General features: G+C 37.9%; 2 protein-coding genes and 1 pseudogene across 2 annotated transcripts; 2 read left to right on the top strand and 1 right to left on the bottom strand.

Moving 5' to 3' along the window:
* Positions 1-551: 551 nt before the first annotated feature.
* On the top strand, positions 552-1,633 carry LOC145780167 (zinc finger MYM-type protein 6 pseudogene; annotated as a pseudogene).
* A 1,906-nt stretch (positions 1,634-3,539) lies between these two features.
* On the top strand, positions 3,540-12,660 carry LOC145780166 (bifunctional purine biosynthesis protein ATIC-like). Its single transcript, XM_082591875.1, has 16 exons — positions 3,540-3,685; positions 4,258-4,401; positions 4,638-4,726; positions 4,932-5,083; positions 5,863-6,019; positions 6,319-6,444; positions 6,621-6,728; positions 6,990-7,075; positions 7,808-7,897; positions 8,148-8,276; positions 8,628-8,720; positions 10,077-10,150; positions 10,365-10,473; positions 11,088-11,144; positions 11,239-11,334; positions 11,423-12,660. The coding sequence occupies exons 1-16, from the start codon at positions 3,540-3,542 to the stop codon at positions 11,540-11,542; spliced, it is 1,776 nt and encodes a 591-aa protein (XP_082448001.1). The 3' UTR covers positions 11,543-12,660.
* A 702-nt stretch (positions 12,661-13,362) lies between these two features.
* LOC145780165 (protein FAM200A-like) lies at positions 13,363-13,791 on the bottom strand. The gene has a single exon (XM_082591874.1). It carries the CDS (start codon positions 13,789-13,791, stop codon positions 13,363-13,365), a length of 429 nt encoding a protein of 142 aa, XP_082448000.1.
* Between the last annotated feature and the right edge of the window lie 4,852 nt (positions 13,792-18,643).

Here is an 18,643-nt window from a genome sequence, read left to right as displayed (position 1 = left end):
GGCGTCGCAGAATAGTTAGCTAAAGTTGTTCTCTAAGTGCTGTTTGATAAATTTAAATTTAATTGTTTAATAGTTTTAATTCCTGGCACGTTTATTAACCAGTGGGCGTTTGCGCTAATAGCAGATCTTGTACTTCAAACAGCAAATTAGCCTGTTTTACACAGATTCAACATATTCGGGCCTTCAATCAATGTAAAACAACTTTTTTAGACTTTTCTCAAAACTGCTTGTAAATAAACCTACTTTTCGCTGAGAAAGCAGCACCATAACGATGATTTATTGAAGCCAAACTATTTCTGATAGATAACAGAAGCTTTAGGGAGTTCACCGAAGCAATATCAGCTGTATGCGACCATAAACGCTGTTCCGACGTTAAGCAACAAAAAGTTGCGTCTCTTGCCGGTACTGTGGCACGCAAACACGCAGCGTCCATCAACTCAACGCTTGCCATAGCAAACTGGTTAATAATGCATTATTACGCAACAACAGTCTTCTATACAGCAGTAGCATTGTGCAATTTTAATTTAGCCTACTTATCATGAGACAAATAAATGGATGTAAACGGAAAGTTAATGTTGCAAGCTAAGCGTAAATCTACAAATAAAGATGACTGTCCTAAGAAGAAATCTCGCAAGTACAAGGACAGCTATTTAGATTTTGGATTCACCTTTGTCTTGCAGGATGATGAGGAAAGACCTCAATGTGTTGTATGTAGCAAAGTATTGGCCAGTGAGAGCATGTTACCTAATAAGCTTAAACGTCATTTAACAACATCACATCCGCAATTCGTAAACAAGCCTAGACAGTTTTTTGATCGAAAGTTAAATGATGTAAAGAGGCAAGTGTCCGCTATTTCAAAATTTACGCAGCTTCCATCAAAGGCTTTATTAGCATCCTATCAAGTTGCGCACAAAATTGCTAAGTGTAAAAAGCCGCATACCATTGCTGAGGAACTAATACTGCCTGCTGCAATCGATCTTGCAAATACGATGATAGGAGAAGGAGCTGCAGAAAAGTTAAAGTTGGTACCCCTATCTAATGATACCATGTGTCGCCGGATTGATGACATGGCGGAAGACATTCACGATCAACTGATTGAACAAATGAAGCTGAAAGAATTTAGTCTGCAATTAGATGAGGCAACTGATAGCAGTCGAGATGCACACTTAATTTGTTATGTTCGATTTGTCGACTTCTCCAAAAGAAACTTAGTAGAAGAGCTGCTATTTTGCAAACCTATTGAACTTGGATGCCGAGGAATTGATCTCTTCAATATAATCGACAATTATATTTCAGCAAACGACTTAGACTGGGAAAAGTGTATCAGTATATGCACAGATGGTGCCAAAGCTATGTCTGGCAGCTGTTGTGGTCTGCGAAGTTTAATACAAGAACGTGCACCCATGGCAAAGTGGACCCATTGCATGATTCACCGCGAGGCGTTAGTTGCTCGAGAACTGAGTCCTGAACTTGGCGACACAGTTTCAGTTGTCACCAAAGTTATTAATTTCATTAAAACACGCCCACTGAAGTCAAGAGTTTTCGAAAAACTTTGTGGAGAAATGAATGCAGAGCATCGGAGTTTGCTCTATTATTGTTCATCCAGGTGGCTTTCGCTTGGAAAATCCTTTGAACGCTTCTACGAATTGGTAGATGAACTTCAGGCTTTTTTGCAGCAAGAAAATAATCCACTTGCAGATTGTTTAGCTCAGAGCGATTTTTTATTGAAATTGGCTTACCTATGTGATATCTTCGCCAAACTGAATAAACTGAACATTTCTATGCAAGGGCCGGATAAAAATATGCTTGACGTTTCAGATAAAATTGCAGCATTCGTTAAAAAGCTGCTATTGTGGAAGGAGGATATAGCAAACCTGTCTGAAAGCTCTCAATACTTTACTTTTTTGTCTATTTTGCTTGAAAAGAAAAATATGACGCTGCCTTCAAATTTGCGAAGCATATTTGAGCAACATTTGTCTAAGCTCGAGTCGAAATTTGCAAAATACTTCCCAGGAAATTCATCAAACTACGAATGGATTCGTGATCCTTTCGTCCAACCTACTCCATCGTCTTTTACTGCACAAGAAAAAGAAGCCTACATTGACCTTTCCTGTGACAATTCCCTGAAAAGGATGTTTAATTCAGGAAATCTGGCAAATTTTTGGATTTCAATGATTGACGATTATCCAGCTTTGGCGAAGAAAGCACTACGAATTATTATCCCATTTGCTACGTCGTATTTATGTGAAGCAGGATTTTCTGCCTTGGCGGTGATAAAAAGCAAATATCGATCACGAATAAACACGGAAAGAGAAATGCGGGTGGCAATTTCAAAAATTCTCCCTAGATTCAATGAACTTTGTAAAAACAAACAAGCCCACACCTCACATTAAAATTAAATAATATCCATTGCTTTTTGTTGTTGTATGAATAAACACAACTTTATTAGTAAGTTTCCTCATTAAGTTTTATTTGCTGGTGCGTCGCAAGTCCAGAAAACTTTTCCAAAGGCGTCGCAACAAAAAAAAGTTTGAGAACCACTGGTATAGGCAATTGCTTTAAACATCACATTAGAGTGGCGTGGTTAACAAGCTGATGGCAAAAGTAGCCATTTTTACATCATTTCAACGCCTTGCAATGTTACCTTGAAATAAAGTTGTCTGAACTTTTCGGCAGAATATGTATTCTAATTTTAACAATGAGGATTATTGCGTTACATTGATCGTTTGTTAAAAAGAAACGTCACAGAGAAGCAAGTCTCAGCTGGGTTCCGCACGTGCTCAGGCGAATGTGGCAACCTTATTCACGCTGATACTGATAGAAATAGAATTTCTGCACTGCGCCAGCAGTGATCACTTGGCACAACGATTCTATAACGCGAAAACCACGGAATAAGTGATCGTAGTTGCTTTTATAATAAGGAAATTTGGATTGTTGTTTTCAATTGTGTTTATTGCGTCATTACACGACTGTCATTAACGCACTGATTTATTTGCAAGCAATCTGCTCCAGTATACTTCAGGGTCGGTTAATTAATCAACCATTACAGAGTTATTCTGTTGCAGAAAATCTTCTTCTACAAACACGACTACACAATACTGATAGTGTGATTTTGTGCAAAACCTACATGCAAAAAATATGTCCGGTTGAGATATTAAATGTCCGCTGAAAGGGCCAGTCCGGTAGGACATGCTTGACCGCCGGAAAAAAGTACAAATTTCGAGGCCTGTATAATATATGTGTTCAATGGCTAATGAAAGGGATCTGTGTTTGTTATTACTGATTGAATTATTAAAAACATTTTAAGCTACTAAAGGTCGTGTAAATTTTGAACATACTTGTATTAATGTGGTGATTGAACTGCTGTAGCAATAAGCTTTATATTCTACTGTACACCACTGTTTCTCACTGTACTTTTTAATGTGACACGGCACTGTCAGTAATATTAAAGATAAGCTAAATTTTATTATTTGCTAACATAAATTTCCATATTGTGTGTAAAACAAATACTGTAGTGATATTGCACATGCACACATGTAATGTTCATACATGTTTTAGCTATCCTCAGTGTCTCCAACAAGGCAGGCTTAGTGAGCTTTGCTCAGCGCTTACAGAACCTTGGCTTCACTCTCATAGCTTCTGGAGGCACAGCAAGAAAAATTCGAGAAGCAGGAATATTGGTCAGGTAGATTGCTATGAGTGCAAATTGATTATTTCGTCAAGTGATCTTCAGTGTAATAGAACTTTAACACTATAATGATGATTCGAGCATCCTTGCAAGATATTGTTGAAGTGCCATTATATTCCATTGCATTTTTATTGATATAATGTAGCCTATAGGCTATTGAAATACTTTGTTGAATTCTGGTAATAAAATATTCTGCTCTGGAAAATTTAGATGTCTTGCAGAATATTGCAAATACTACTGGAAACGAGTGTTGCACCTGATGATTGTTAGCCTATCTAACATGAAACCTTAGATAGCGCATGACTTACCCATGTTACTTTTTAATTTTATGTGACTGTTGTACTGGAAAAATTCATCTATTGTGGTTTAGAGTTGGCAATTGAATGTACCAGTTGTACCACTTTAGATTCCTCATTTTATAAAAAAAAAATCCTACCTCTATGATTTTTTATTTTATGCAACAAACAAGGTTATTAGCAGAATTGTATGCTATGGGTATATTAAGAGTATTTAGCGGTACAGCACTAGAAGAATGTTAAATGCTACAGTGCTAGCTTTGTATTTCACAGTGATGTTAGTGATATAACTGGAGCACCAGAGATGCTTGGAGGAAGAGTGAAAACTTTGCATCCTGCAGTTCATGCCGGGATATTAGCTACAGAATCTTCGACTGATGCTGCAGACATGGAAGCTTGTGACTTTCGATATATACAGTACGTAGCTGTTTGACACACTTTGTTCCCCCAGTTTGTTATTTTTTATCTTGCTAATACATATACAAGTGGATACAGTCCAGAATTTTTGTCAGGATTTTCTTCTTCAGTTGTACTTACCATGACTTTGAGAGGTAGATCGGAGAATAGACATTTAATGTTAGTTGCATATTTAGTTGTTTATTCTTGCCTGCCCATGCTGAAACACTCTTTGGAATATGTTATAAATTTTTTAGATTGGTGGTGTGCAATTTGTACCCGTTTGTTGAAACTATCAGTAAACCAGATGTGACTGTTGAATCTGCAGTGGAACAAATTGACATTGGTAAGTTATGTTTCTTCGTTTTTTCCATCATAAATTTTCTTTTTCATTACACTGTGCAAATTTTATCTGGAACTTCATACTGCTTGCTATCTCTAATTTTATTTTTTATACATTTTGTTCCACTTTGCCAATTGCCATTTATATATCATTTTTAACTGGAGATGTTAGAAACTTGCGCTTATAACGAAGTCTTGCGTTTCCGCAGGTGGTGTGACGCTGCTTCGAGCTGCGGCTAAAAATCATGCTCGTGTCACTGTCGTCTGCGAACCGAGTGATTATGAGAAAGTTGCGTACGAACTTGAATCTTCCTCAAATTGTGATACAAGCTCTGCCACGAAGCAGTGCCTTGCACTAAAGGTTGAGTTTCAGTCACATCAGACTTCAACTGCATTGTAAAACAACGTGATGCTAGTTTCTGTTTTTCTCTTGAGCGATGTATCGCAAAACGTAGAGTTTTCCATAGTATAATTCATACTGTTGTTTTCCATTTTGAAACGAATATCCATCATGATAGGCTGGCAAAGCATTTCCTAATAGTTTCTGTAAACATCGCGAGAATAGCTTCTTGAGTGTTTCTAAAATTGTTTCACATACCACTTTGCTGGATAAGGCACTCCTGGAAATAACACCATAGCTTATAATAACATAAATCACAAAGTACGTTAGCCATTTTCCAAGGACCGTATCGCCGCTAATCAGCAGGCCAATTGCATCAAACCATAATTCAACCTGGTTGCTTTTTTCTTTGTAAGTTGTTGTTTTTTCTTCTACATTTCCATTCAGAGATCTGAGCATCAAAAATCTCAATGTTTTTACAGTGACATTTAGAAATGGGTCGAATGTTTTACCATAAGCAACATCAAACTTGTACAGAGCTAAAAAGATCAGTTTTCAAAGTGACCTTCTCAATGCGCGGATGACGCTGGAGCATTCCACACCGTTTTAGATAATTAACTTTCAATAACTTCCATTTAAAATAAAGTTTAGTACGAAAACTTTTACTGATTAGCTCGAGTTTTTATACCGGAGTAGGTTTACCCCCATTTAGAAATTGTTGCTATAGTTTTGTTGATTGAAGTCTCAGTCTATCATGTTCATAAATTTTCACACTGTAATCGGTGTTTGTTTTATATTAGGCTTTCAACCATACCGCTGCGTATGATGATGCGATATCTGGGTACATGCGTGAACAGTATGGTTCAAGTGCCTGTAGTCTTCCTTTGCGGTATGGAATGAACCCTCATCAAAAACCGGCACAGGCATATGTTAGCAATGGCAATTTGCCATTCCAAGGTACTCGTGCATTTCATTGAGCCATTATAAAAAGCAACTTTTTTATAGTACTTATGATTAACCGCTTGTGCAAGGTTTCAAGCATAAAAACGGAATAAGTTTCCAATTGATAAGAGTAGTACTGTAAAGTTAAAATATAATGTTCATAAGGTAAAAAAAAAAAGTGGGGACAGCCAATGATGTGTTGGAGTACTGTTTTAAACATTTTTATCCAGTTGGAACATATTAACTTTTAGATACCATACTTTAAATAAATACCATTAATGCCTCTCTAATAAACTTGCTGTATCGTTTTTCAGTTTTGAATGGATCGCCTGGTTTCATAAACCTTTGTGACGCATTGAACGCGTGGCAGCTTGTGTCAGAGCTGAGAGCATCACTCAACCTGCCAGCTGCGGCGTCTTTCAAACATGTTAGTCCTGCTGGTGAGTTGTGTTCTAGTTGATCTCGCAACGATTGCAATATTGGCCTTATGAACAACTTTGTGTCTAGATAAGAGTTTGATCAATTACAACTGTAGATGAAAATAATTGATTATGCATTTAAATGAAAGCTTTGTAATTGATTCAACTCTGGTCTTGATCTTATTTTTCACGTGTAGGTGCTGCTGTGGGATTCAGTTTATCTGAAGATGATGCGAAAAGCTGCATGGTTCATGACTATTATACCCAACTCTCTCCATTAGCTATTGCTTACGCTAGAGCGAGAGGTGAGTTTTTAATCAAAAGTTATCAAAGCAAAAGGAGTTTAGAAAATAAAGATTTTATTGCAACATAAACCAGTTTCAATGGTGACAAGACTTTTTGTTGAAGGATTTTAGGTAAATAGGTCACCACCGTTCCGAACGGCTAAACTTTCGCTACCATCGCCCACTTTGGCCGTCGCCCAGATAGTCTCGCCCAGTTGGGCTCGCCCAGATGTCATGTACCGGATTTTATAATTGTTTAAACTGTTTAATATATTCGTTTAGGTGCAGACAGAATGTCGTCATTTGGGGATTTTATTGCTCTCTCTGATAGATGTGACGTGATAACCGCAAAGATTATCGCACGAGAGGTATTCATAATTTAACATTTATTGAAGAAATGCGGGATCTCCCTTATGCTTGTAATTGTTATATTTTTAGGTATCTTAGTTAGTTTCAAAGAATCTGTCGATATTTGAAGAAGCCAAAAGGGGAAATCGGTCACAAAATTTGTTTCAAACATATATTTACGTCGTCTATGTACTCCCCAGACAGCAAAATCCGTCATTTTTTTATTGATTTAACTATTGACTAACTATAAAGTGTAGACACAACAGTCTGCGTCTGCAAACGTTGAACCAATGTAAAAGTGACCGATTTTGCTGTCTGGGTCACTATTGTGGGTCTGCTACTATTCGGTGAGTCCGATTGGGTGAGAGCCTTTTCGGTGAGAGCCTTTTTCGGTGAGAGCCCTATTCGGTGATTTTTTTGAAAATTATTGGGTACCGTAGCCTAATTATCATTGCCGCTTTTACATCGTTTTAACGTCGCTAAACGTTGAAATAAGACCGTAACCCCTACCCTTAACCCCTAACCCTATAACGGCAATGATAATTAGGCTACGGTACCCAATAATTAAAAAAAAATCACCGAAAAAGGCTCTCACCGAATAGGGAACTCACCGAAACGGGCCATTCCGCACTATTGTATGGTTTGTTTTCCTATGATCGTCCCTGATGGTTAAGCATACAGTTCACTCCTGAACAGAAATTTAACAGATTTCAAACTTTCATTAAAAAGTTGCAATGTTTTTGTCTCACGAGGTGTCAGACGGGATTATTGCTCCTGGCTATGACGAGAAAGCGCTCGAAATTCTTTCACGAAAGAAGAGCGGAAAGTATTGTGTGCTGCAGGTTGGTTTCGTAATCGTTTGGTAATGCTTTACCCGAGCTAGACTTTGTTGAATTGTAAACGAGAACTGTTAGTATGAGTGAAACCAAACGGTGAGAATGTATCTTTGCTAATTCCCCGAAAAATACTAACGAATCTTCAATTCATCAAAAAATAGCTGAAAATACGCAAAATTTGTGACACTGCTGATTTGAAGCTTTGCATTGGTAACTATTTGAAAAAAATGTTTCTAAACGATTTGTTTCCTTACAGATGGATGCAGCCTACCAGCCGGAGACAATGGAGGAACGGACACTCTTTGGGATTCGGCTCCAACAGAAACGGAACGATGCTACAATAGATAAGACAACTTTGAATGACATCGTCTCAGAAAGAAAAGATGTAAGTCTAATATTATTGCATCATGTGTTGAAAGCATAAGAAATGTTTCGACAAAACGCCATAAGAAAAACACAACGATAAAATAGTTTGATTTATGCGCAATACTGTGTTCTTTTCTTCTATGACACCTTTCCGCTCTTATTTAAACTTCAAAACAGGTGGTGGAAAGCCAAGTCAGAGTAGGTTTGTCCGCTCATGCTGTACTACGCATGATTCATCCGTTTGGCGCCTTTCAAACAAACCACTCAAGGATCGCATAATCAGCAATTGGTTTCTCCACCCCGACTTTTTTCCTCGACTAAGAAAAGTGTGCTTATTGCCACTTCTGCATAACTACGTTTGTCTCTTCAGTTGCCGGAATCCGCAATGCGTGATTTGATAGTCGCGAGCATCGCTCTGAAGTACACCCAGTCCAACTCTGTCTGCTACGCACTGAATGGACAGGTGAGTATTTGACTTGTGTTGTGTTTATTACAGCGGTGTCGAGCACTTGTTATCAACATGGTGGGTAAATGTGAAATGCTTCTTTTCTAAGCATGTGATACAGTGGCGTATTCTCCATGCATGCAAGGCATGCACCGCATGCCTTACAATTCTGATGAAATCAGAAATCTTTCAGGAACAACAAATTTAGGCGTAGAAATTGAAAATGTTATTAGCAGAACCTCCTCGCTCTCTTAATTTCTATATTTGAAACAACTGTTCTTTTTCAAAATTTTGCAACTTTGCTGACCCTGGCAACCCTCCATGCTAAAGAGAGCTCAGCATGCGTTGACAATACAATTTTCCTATTCGCCACTCTTTTACCAACACTGTGGCGCAAACGCGACCAAGGCATGCAGATTTGAAATTGCATGCAAAGCAAAAATCACTATCTGAGGACAGGGTTGCCAGATTAGACTTTTCACGGCCAAATTTCAGAAATTTGGCCTATTTAAAAAGTGTTTGGCCAGACAATTTTTGTTTGGCCGCTTGGTCTTTTTTAGTTTACTGATTGGCATTTGTTTGGCCTAGCCTAACTGGTTTTGAATGTTTAACGTGGCATCTTCAAAGAAGTGGAAGCCAGCTTACGACAGTCAGCGAAAATATAATACTGAGTAGTGAGTGGGAAAAACAGTTTCCATGGTTGAAAAAAGCACCTACTGGACTTGATGAAGCCTACTGCAAGTTGTACCATTGCACTTTGAATCCTAAGCACAGTAGTTTAAAATATCATCAAGAAAACGGGTCGGGTGTATGCTGAAGGCCATACACTGCTGCATAACGCTTCAAGTCCGCTTTCCTGCAATGCAGGATAGAGATAGGCTATAAAATTAAGACATTGGATTCATGGTGCGTTCCAAATATCATTTTTTTGCAAAACAGCTCAAACAATTATCAGACAAGTAAGGCTCAGATTGCAAGAAAAGCTAGAAAACCTAAGGCAAATTTGCAAAAATTTTCTGGGGGAGCATGACCCCAAACCCCCCTAGACTGGCTATTACCCTCCCTCCATTGCATGCCTACAAAAATCAACCAGGATACGCCACTGATGTGATAAAGCTGAAGATCTTTTGGTTGTTTGTGCAGTAGAAAAGTTGACTTTCAATGTCGCAATCTAATCACTCAGTTCAACTCTAAATAATATATTTTTAAGTTTTGTGAAGAGTTCTTAAGTTATTTTGAGTCAAGTTATAAAAACTAAACTGCAAAATATTTCAGAAAGACAAACCAATTAGAATGTTTCCTTTTTTTTTAAATCGTAATTGATCATTTAACCAATACACGTTGTAATGTCCAATGTCAATTGTTTTGTTTCAGGTGATAGGAATGGGTGCGGGACAACAATCACGCATCCACTGCACTCGAATAGCGGGAGATAAAGCTGACAACTGGTAAACTAATTGTTTATTTTGGTCACACTTTCTATGTAAAAACGTGGAATTTTGAAGGCCTACTAATAAAACCTTTACGCCACCTTCGAGCATTTTCGTAACTTTAGTGCTTTACCAAAATATGTACCCTAGTTGCTTTGGCGAACTTAGATATATACTGTAATTGGAAATCAACATAAAGTGCAGACTGTGCTAATTTTAATTGCTAATTCAGGTGGCTTCGTCAACACCCCGTTGTACTCAATATGAAATTTAAAAAGGGCGTGAAACGTGCAGAAAAGTCCAACATCATCGATGCGTTTGTCAACGACAAAGTTGGACAAGTAAGTGAACATTTTTCGACACTGTTCCTTTGCCTTGAGGTTTTAGGTATCATTTTTTGGTTGCAAAAGATAAAAGCAACTATCTCCTGCCAGATATTCGTCGTCAGGATGTTACTTAACTAGCATCAGGTTCAAAAGTAGGTTGCGTCTCTCGAGATAGCCCACGTGATCTTCACGATTCTTGCAACCATCCATGTTTTTCTTAGTTTCACAACCAACCAGTCCTTTTTACATTGACTCAATATCGCCTGCAAGCGGTAAATCAATATAAAAAAAGGCTGATTTGCTATGTAGATTGTACCATATGTCTACAGAACATTTGTTTTGAAAACATTCTACAACTGACTACTTGCCATACGTGTGGTTTTGAGTGCTTTGTTTCAAACAATCATCTTTAAATAACTTGGCAACCGAGCCAGGTGACTTTTCTAGTGCAAGTAGTGCTATTGCTATCCGATTACAGCTTGCAATATTGTTTGTATTTTTTAATATTATTCTTAAAATATTAAACTGTGTAAAGATGTCGGTTGGTACCAGTCTGTGTAAGTCACGTACTGGATTTGTTTTGCATATAAAATTTTGCACAAAAAGGTCTCTCATCTGTTAATTTTTAGGATATCAGCTTCAAGGAATGGGAGGAAACGCTTGAAAATTCACCAACTTTTTCTAAGGTAGGTATTACATTAAATATAAATGCAATCAAAATAATCATCTGCACTTAAAAGAATATTGTATTTCAGTTTCGCACAAACTTTTCCTTTTCAGGAGCAAAGAGAGGATTGGATGTCTAAACTAGATGGCGTTTCTCTTAGTTCTGATGCATTTTTTCCTTTCCGTGACAACATAGATCGTGCTGTTCAGGTAACTTGGATGTGTAGCTGTCAAACAGCGTCGCTAGTTTTGTTGTAAAATTTAAACCATGTCGTCTGACACAAACGCGTTGTTGCAGAGTGGAGTCAGATATGTTATCAGCCCAGCTGGGTCAACTCAAGACGACGTTGTGCGACAAGCTTGTGACGACCATGATGTCACATTGATTCATAGCAATGCCCGCCTTTTTCACCATTGAGGGTGATCGATCTGCATCGCCTGATTCTTTTCCTATGTTTTTCTGTGTCCCCTATTGGAAACTTTGTGCACTGCCTTGCTTCGATTGAACATTAACTTTTGTTATCATCGGGATGAACAATGCAGTCGTGACATTCTTGTTAATATTTTGTCAGTATCAACATTCATAGAGTTCGGCGTTTATACTCATGTTCTATATTCAATCTGAATCCGACTGTGTTTCTAATATTACCGATAATCATTTGCCTAAGTGTTATGGTGGTTGGTATTTATCATAATGCAGCTTACATTTTGTACAAGTCTACTGTCAGTAGATAGTAGATAGGTATGATCATGGCCACCTGGAGATCGGAATGGCCCGTTTCGGTGAGTCCGATTCGGTGAGTCTGATTCGGTGAGTCCGATCCCTATTCGGTGATTTTTTCAATATTTGCTTTTAAATTATCGGGTACCGTAGCCTAATTATCATTGCCGTTTTAGGGTGTTAGGGATTAGGGGTTAGAGGTTAGGAACTCGCCGAATCGGACTAACCGAATCGGACTCACCGAATAGTAGCAGACCCCCTGAAGATGCGGCCTGATTTGTCACATTTTGCAGATTTTGATTACAGCAACTGCTAGTGCTTGACTGACATTTTTTGAGATGTTTTTACTTTTTGCGGTTTCCTAATGACATAAAACTTTTTTGTTGCCTTGGGGAAGCAGTAGCAAATGAGAAAAAGTAAGTTGAAAAACGCAAAATCAGACTGTTATTGATAATTAACAGTCTGACTAAAATCTTCGAAATCAAATTTTCTTTGTTTTTGAACATGTGAGGATGTTAAAACCTATTGTGTCATCTGGGGAAAAGAATATAGAAAGCGTAAGAATCTAATTTTTGAATAAAGAAAGCGTAAAAATCTAATTTTTAGAAAAATTTATTTAAACGTTCGCCCAAAGCTAGAAAAACCTGGAAATTTCTGCAAAATGTGACAAATCAGGCCGTATCTTTAGGTGGCCATGGTATGATCTAATTAGCAATTGTCTTCTCATTTTTGTAGCGTCATATTTTTTTCATGTGTTTAAAGAATTTGTGATTTTGCAATTTTTCAGAAAAATTCAATGATAAATTCATTTGATTAACCTTATTCGAATCTTTTTTGTAGAAGGTAGCTGGTAGGTCAAACATCGATTGGTGTTTTCTGAAATTTAAAATCTGAAAGATTTTCCATTTAACTCATTAAAATGACATTGTTTCCACACTTTCCCGAGCCATCTCGACAATTATTTACGAATTGCAACATAGTTCTGCAAAACTATTTAGATTGAAAACATGCGCAACTTATCCTACTTGCAACTGTCTGTACCAACAACCAACCATTCACCGTAACCTACCTCCATTTGTTTTCGACGCAAAATTGTATTGCTTTCTTTACAAACTACTGTAGTTCGCATTGATTCGTTAGTAGCAACATATTTCCTCTCAGACTAGCCTGTCTTAGCGTGGTGGAAATATTTACGAACCTCGATGCAGACTTTGTCTTTGGGGCAACTGGTACAAACAGATGTCAATAACACGTTCTAAATGGTGAAAGAGAAAACGCTTGTTTTTCTTCATTACCCACATGTGCTCGATAAAAAATTCTTTCATAATGGCCTATGTCACTTTACATTTTGGATGTAGATACGTTACTTATTGCATGACATACTAAATCAGTGTTTCCCAACCTTTTCAATTCACGGACTATTTTTGCAATAGCCCAAACTTTTGCGGACTCATGTTACGGCAATCACAAAAGAACTTGTTTTAGCGCAATTTGTTTATTGCTCACATTCTCAAATTTCAATGGAAACCTTGTCCCTGAACTTGCTTCACCAGTTCATGGAAATTGGGGTTGATGGTCGTTAAGGCACATCTGATGTCGTCTTCTGGTTGTAGTTGGTTGCGGTACTTGGTTTTAATCATAGCTAGTGCTGAAAAACCAACTTCATAAAGATTTGTTGTCGGAAAGGGCAAAAGAGCTCTTGTAGCCTGCAAACAGAGTTCAGATAGATTGGGTTCCATTACTTGGACGTTGGCACAAAATTGAGTCAGAGAAACATTTTTGTATTTTTCTTTCCACAGCTGTCGACTTTGCAGCACAACCAGTTCTTCACCAATGCAATCTATTTTCGGATGAACCAGTAGTGCTGAAACCTCGAAGGGATTTCGCACCCTCTTAAACTCTTTGTTGAAATTGTGGGAAGTAATATATCTGTCCAGCTCGAACATAGCCTAAATGAAGTAAGGTGCTCAAGAAAGATTCCACCGATGCTCTTCAAATTAAATTCTTTCAAAAATGCGTTTAAACCAGGAAAAGCAGCTATCTTCCCACTTTCCATTCGATGCATCCACAGTTTCATTTTACCTTTAAATGCGACAATGTCTTCCGATACATTCAAAAAGATTTTATTTCTTCCCTGCATAGTAGTGTGCAGCTGGTTTAAATGGTTGAAAAAAATCAGATAAGAAAAGCAATTTGGCAATCCACTATTTGTCGCTGAATCGCTTGGCAAGTTTATGATTCTGCTCTTTTAAAAAAGCACCGATTTCATTGCGTAGGCTAGCCACTCTCTCTAACACTTTTCCTCGTGACAGCCAACGGATGTTCGAATGAAATAAAAGCCCAGTGTGCTCCGAACCCTCTCGTCACACAACGCTTGGAATATACGAGTACATAAAGGGCGGGATTTGATATACTTAACCACAGATACAACCTCTTTGAAGACTATAGCTAGGTCTTCTTGAATCTTGGTCTTCTTCTAGGCTAGGTCTTCTTGTGGACTCACCCAGAGCCTTCCGCGGCCTCGGGTTGGGAAACACTGTAGGCCTACTAAATTCAAGCAGTTTTCCCCAAGGATTGGAAGCAGACTTATCCTAAAAAGTATCAGTTTTTCTTGTGCCTCCCTATTTGCGTTCTTTTGTTACTAAACTACCATAATACAAATCAACGAAAATGTGAACTACTAATTAGTTTATTTCGGGGATGTCCAACCTTTTATTATAGTGGCTGCATTGTCACTTGAAATAATTCAATGGGCCGCAGAACTTACTAAATTTCAAGAAAAATGTGTACACAAAGTAACAATTAAAAAGCATTAATTTCATCTTTGAAAATAGGAACAAATAACACACACATAGAAAGAAACATAAATTTATTTCTACAATATGTTTGACATTGTTTTGGATGAATTGGATCATAGGCGTAGCCAGGGGGGGGCGAAAGGGGCCATGCCCCCCCCCCAAATTTTCAAAGTTTGGATTCCGAAGTTGAGCCCTTTGTTGAAAATATAATAAAATTTGTAGAAGCTTATAACGTTTTCCAAGTCATCTGGCTATTAACACCCCCAAGGACTTGTTTTAGACACACAGAAAGACACCAATAAATTTTGCAAATCGTAAATCGGGCAAAATTTACGCGATTTACGTTTCTTTTAACTAATTTGTGGAAGCAATTTCAGAATGGCTTAGCCTACTCTGTTATGTTTTTGTGTAGTTATTGTAGCTGAATTTTGGTGTTCTCTAATTTAGCCGCAGGTTTTGCCCGCTCGTGTGTAAGAGCTACCTTTAATAAGTTAATAGCTGTTTATCTGCTAATAAATTTCATACAAATATTACCCTAAAAGTGTTTCCAGAAAGCGCTATAATCCATTATTTGAGTGTAATTTTGCAAAAATTTTCCGGGGGAGCATGCCCCCGGACTCCCCTAGAATACGCGTGCCTTCGGCACGCTCTAACACCCCACCAGTTTTATTGCTTCCCTTGCTCAACCCACCAGGATACGCCACTGCACATCAGGTGGCGATGGCTTAAATCAAACACTTTGTCGTTCTCTTCAATTCATCAAATATTTGGCCCTCCCCAAATTTTTTTTCTGGCTACGCCACTAAATTGGATTGGATGAAAATAACTGTCGCAACAATATGTGCTGCCCCACATGCACAATAATTTTCTAGACAAACTAACTAATTTATTAAATTCATTTCATGAATGTAATTCTTTATAAAATAAAGGAAGAGTGTGTTTTCTGTGGAAAATTTTCAAACTTTCTCGACTTTGCAGTTCAATCAGTTCAAATTGGAATTGGGGTGGCGCTTTATCACACTGAAATGAAACTGGGTCACTGATTCTATTTCAATCTTTTTGAAGTCAGAAAATCTGACTGTAAATTCTTCAAGAAAACCAGTAATTCTCATAACTTAGCATACTTTTCATAATTTACAGAACAGCCTGGAGCTCTTTCAGATAGGCTCCAAAAATATACAATTGCGCCAGCTTTCAGTTGTGCTATGAAAAGTTTTAATTTCCTCGTAAAGCTACTTATTCGTTCGAACATTGAACTACACAACTGACCTTTCCCTTGTAAATGCAAATTGAGCTCAGCTAGCATTTCTGTGATGTCAACTAAGAAAGACAAATCATTTAACCATTCTTCATTTTCTATCAAGTTCACATTTTGTTACTTTTTCTCCATGAACTGTTTTATTTCGGGTAACAATAATTGAAATCTTTTTAAGGTGGCTGCTCTGCTGAGCCATTGGACTTTAGATGTAATCGGACTTATATTCTTGTTGCTCCCATACCATACTATAACTACGCCCCTAAAAACTGACTGGTACATTTTAATTAGGCTAAGATTCAAAGTTCAAAATTACTACTTGACGTGAAAATGATTAGCGAGCCGCACAAAAATCTCAGGCGGGCCGCAAGTTGGACAATGGACATCCCTGGTTTATTTCGTAACATTTAAATTTCACAACGTAACACTTGCGTTCCACTTGGGATAGCATCCTGTTCAATTGTGTTCTCTGAACAGTGAACACAGCACAAAGTTTTGCTATTCGTTTGTATTGGCAATTTAAGAAAACTTGCGGCTTTTAGACGTCACAATTGAGTGTTTCTTTTATTGTAAACTTGCGCAAAATATTTCCTTGCACACGCAGGGTTTCCAAATATAATTTACACTTAAACATAACAATTCAAACATAACAATAGTCTAGAAAAAGGTAGAAGCTATAAACACGACTCCAGGAGGCTATCTGTACATCTCTGAGCTAAAAGGAGAAAAGCGTGTGGTTTATGAAAACGAAAGTACAAAAAAAGAGACCAACATTTATTAGTGATAGTCTTTTTCTTCTCTCGTTTTTGCAAACCACACACTTTTTTTCGCTCAGGCCGGTTCTTTAAAGTCTCTGACCTGGCTATGTTTATTGTGTTTTCTCGCTGTGTCAATTATTTTGTACTCGTGCGCTTTTGATCAAAATAAAACAGTTCGTTTCTCGGCAGTCTAGTGACTGGTGTAGCAAGAATTGACAGCGATAGACATTTGTTTCGCCCATGAGGCTGGGCTCATCAGTATCGCACCACTAATTCTTGCCACATACTTCTCGACCTCTGCTTTTGACAACCGGTATGGTCAGCGAAACACAATGCTTGCAGTTCCATAGCCTATTGAGTAGAATCAGGTATAGTGCTGACGCCAGGAAGACAGGCCCGGATTTAGGAGGGGCAAAGGATGCAGATGCCCCTGGCCCCCCGACTTTTGAAGAGCCCCCTACGTGGAAAAAATGTGATTTTTTTCTAGCTACTATAGCTGATCGAAATCGATTTTTAGCTGTTATGATTGAACTGACTCGTGTGAAAATAAATTCGTTTGTAGCCTATTGACCTTTTTGGTATCGTTGCTTAGCCTTGGTTGGTTGGTTTGGTTGATTTTGAATCTTTATCCTCGGACTGACAAAGCCTTTGATTGGTTATTCCTGGTAGTTTCGCATAGGCTACTTGTAGAATGTAGAGGCTTTTGACGCAGGGCCGGTTACCGAGATTGGCAGAATGAAGTTTCCAATTGTTGAAGTCTTGTTGCTGGGGAATTATTCCATTCATTAGGCGCCGCTGAATGGCGAGCAGTCCTGAAATGCGTTGCTCAAGCGCACACCCCGAGAGTCGAACCAGCGCTTGTTGTGATCTTGAGCCGAGCGAGTAACCACTGAGTTATTTAGTTTTCATCAAACATCACATAAAAATAAAACCCTGTTGAAAATAATAGCAATGCAAAAAAGAGGACATTTGAGCATTTACAAGTGTCCTCGGAGGACAATTCACTTTTTATGAAAAAAGAGGACAAATCCTCCTAAAAGAGGACATAGGCCTATGGTAGCCAGAGGTGGGAAAAGTTACTTTCAAAAGTAACTGAGTTACAGTTACAGTTACTTGGCCAAAATAGTAACTGAGTTACCGTTACAGTTACCGATTTCAAAAATGTAACTAGTTACAGTTACAGTTACTAGTTACTTTCAGTTACCGGTACTCATAAATCTCAACGTAAACGCTGTAATCCAAATTTAGACAAACAATTATTTGCGGGAGGCGCATCCATTCTCCTCAACATTTATTAGATGTATCACGCACCCTGTGGTGCAAATTCTTTTCTAGTTACGCAGTTGCCTTTTCCTAATGTAATTTGTTTTCCGTCTGTCTGTTTTCCACACTATTGCTTACAATAATCGTTGCGTGTTTCTTGATGCTTATAGTCAGTTAGTTATAGTTACTTTCAAAAAGTTTAAATTTATTGCAATTTATACATATTTTCAGATTCCTGATGAGGGCTTAAGTTAAACCGGAAACGTTTGACTGTTAAACTACTTGTAAATATGTAAAATATATTGTTGTAATGCTCAACTCTGTGATATTGTTGTGCTTTGCCTGTCTTTGGTACAAAAAAGCAAACTCTCTCCCGAAACTATATTCTCTTTAAATGCTCGAAACAAAGGAAATAATTTGTTTTCCCTGCTATAACTCGAAGTTACTTAGACATCGACTTCCGATTTTGAATCGAAAAAACAATGATGTAATAAGTTTGCGAACAGTGAACGTAACACCGGGACTCCGGTTCCTATACTCCAAAACTACGGCTCCTGTACACCTCTGGCAGCTATACGACTATCAAGTGTTGCCAAACACTTTTGCTAAACATTGCATAGAAAGTCACATATTGATCAATCACCAAAAGCAATTAATTTAGCCAAATCAGTTCTCAAAAAGCGCTAAAAAAGAGCCAAATCGCCAAACCATAAATATGAAGTAA

Source organism: Aplidium turbinatum, chromosome 11 (genome assembly GCF_918807975.1).
Source record: "Aplidium turbinatum chromosome 11, kaAplTurb1.1, whole genome shotgun sequence".
NCBI lineage: Eukaryota > Metazoa > Chordata > Ascidiacea > Aplousobranchia > Polyclinidae > Aplidium > Aplidium turbinatum.
This window is presented reverse-complemented; position numbering and strand designations above follow the sequence as displayed.

What these genes read in the sequence shown, in the direction of transcription:
- LOC145780166 (XM_082591875.1), top strand. Translation starts at nt 3,540, where the DNA reads ATGTTCATACATGTTTTAGCTATCCTCAGTGTCTCCAACAAGGCAGGC. An exon ending in AGCAGTGCCTTGCACTAAAG is followed by an intron (nt 5,084 to 5,862) that starts GTTGAGTTTCAG and finishes GTTTTATATTAG; the next exon opens with GCTTTCAACCATACCGCTGC. An exon ending in TCGTCTCAGAAAGAAAAGAT is followed by an intron (nt 8,277 to 8,627) that starts GTAAGTCTAATA and finishes TTGTCTCTTCAG; the next exon opens with TTGCCGGAATCCGCAATGCG.
- LOC145780165 (XM_082591874.1), bottom strand. Translation starts at nt 13,791, where the DNA reads ATGTTCGAGCTGGACAGATATATTACTTCCCACAATTTCAACAAAGAG.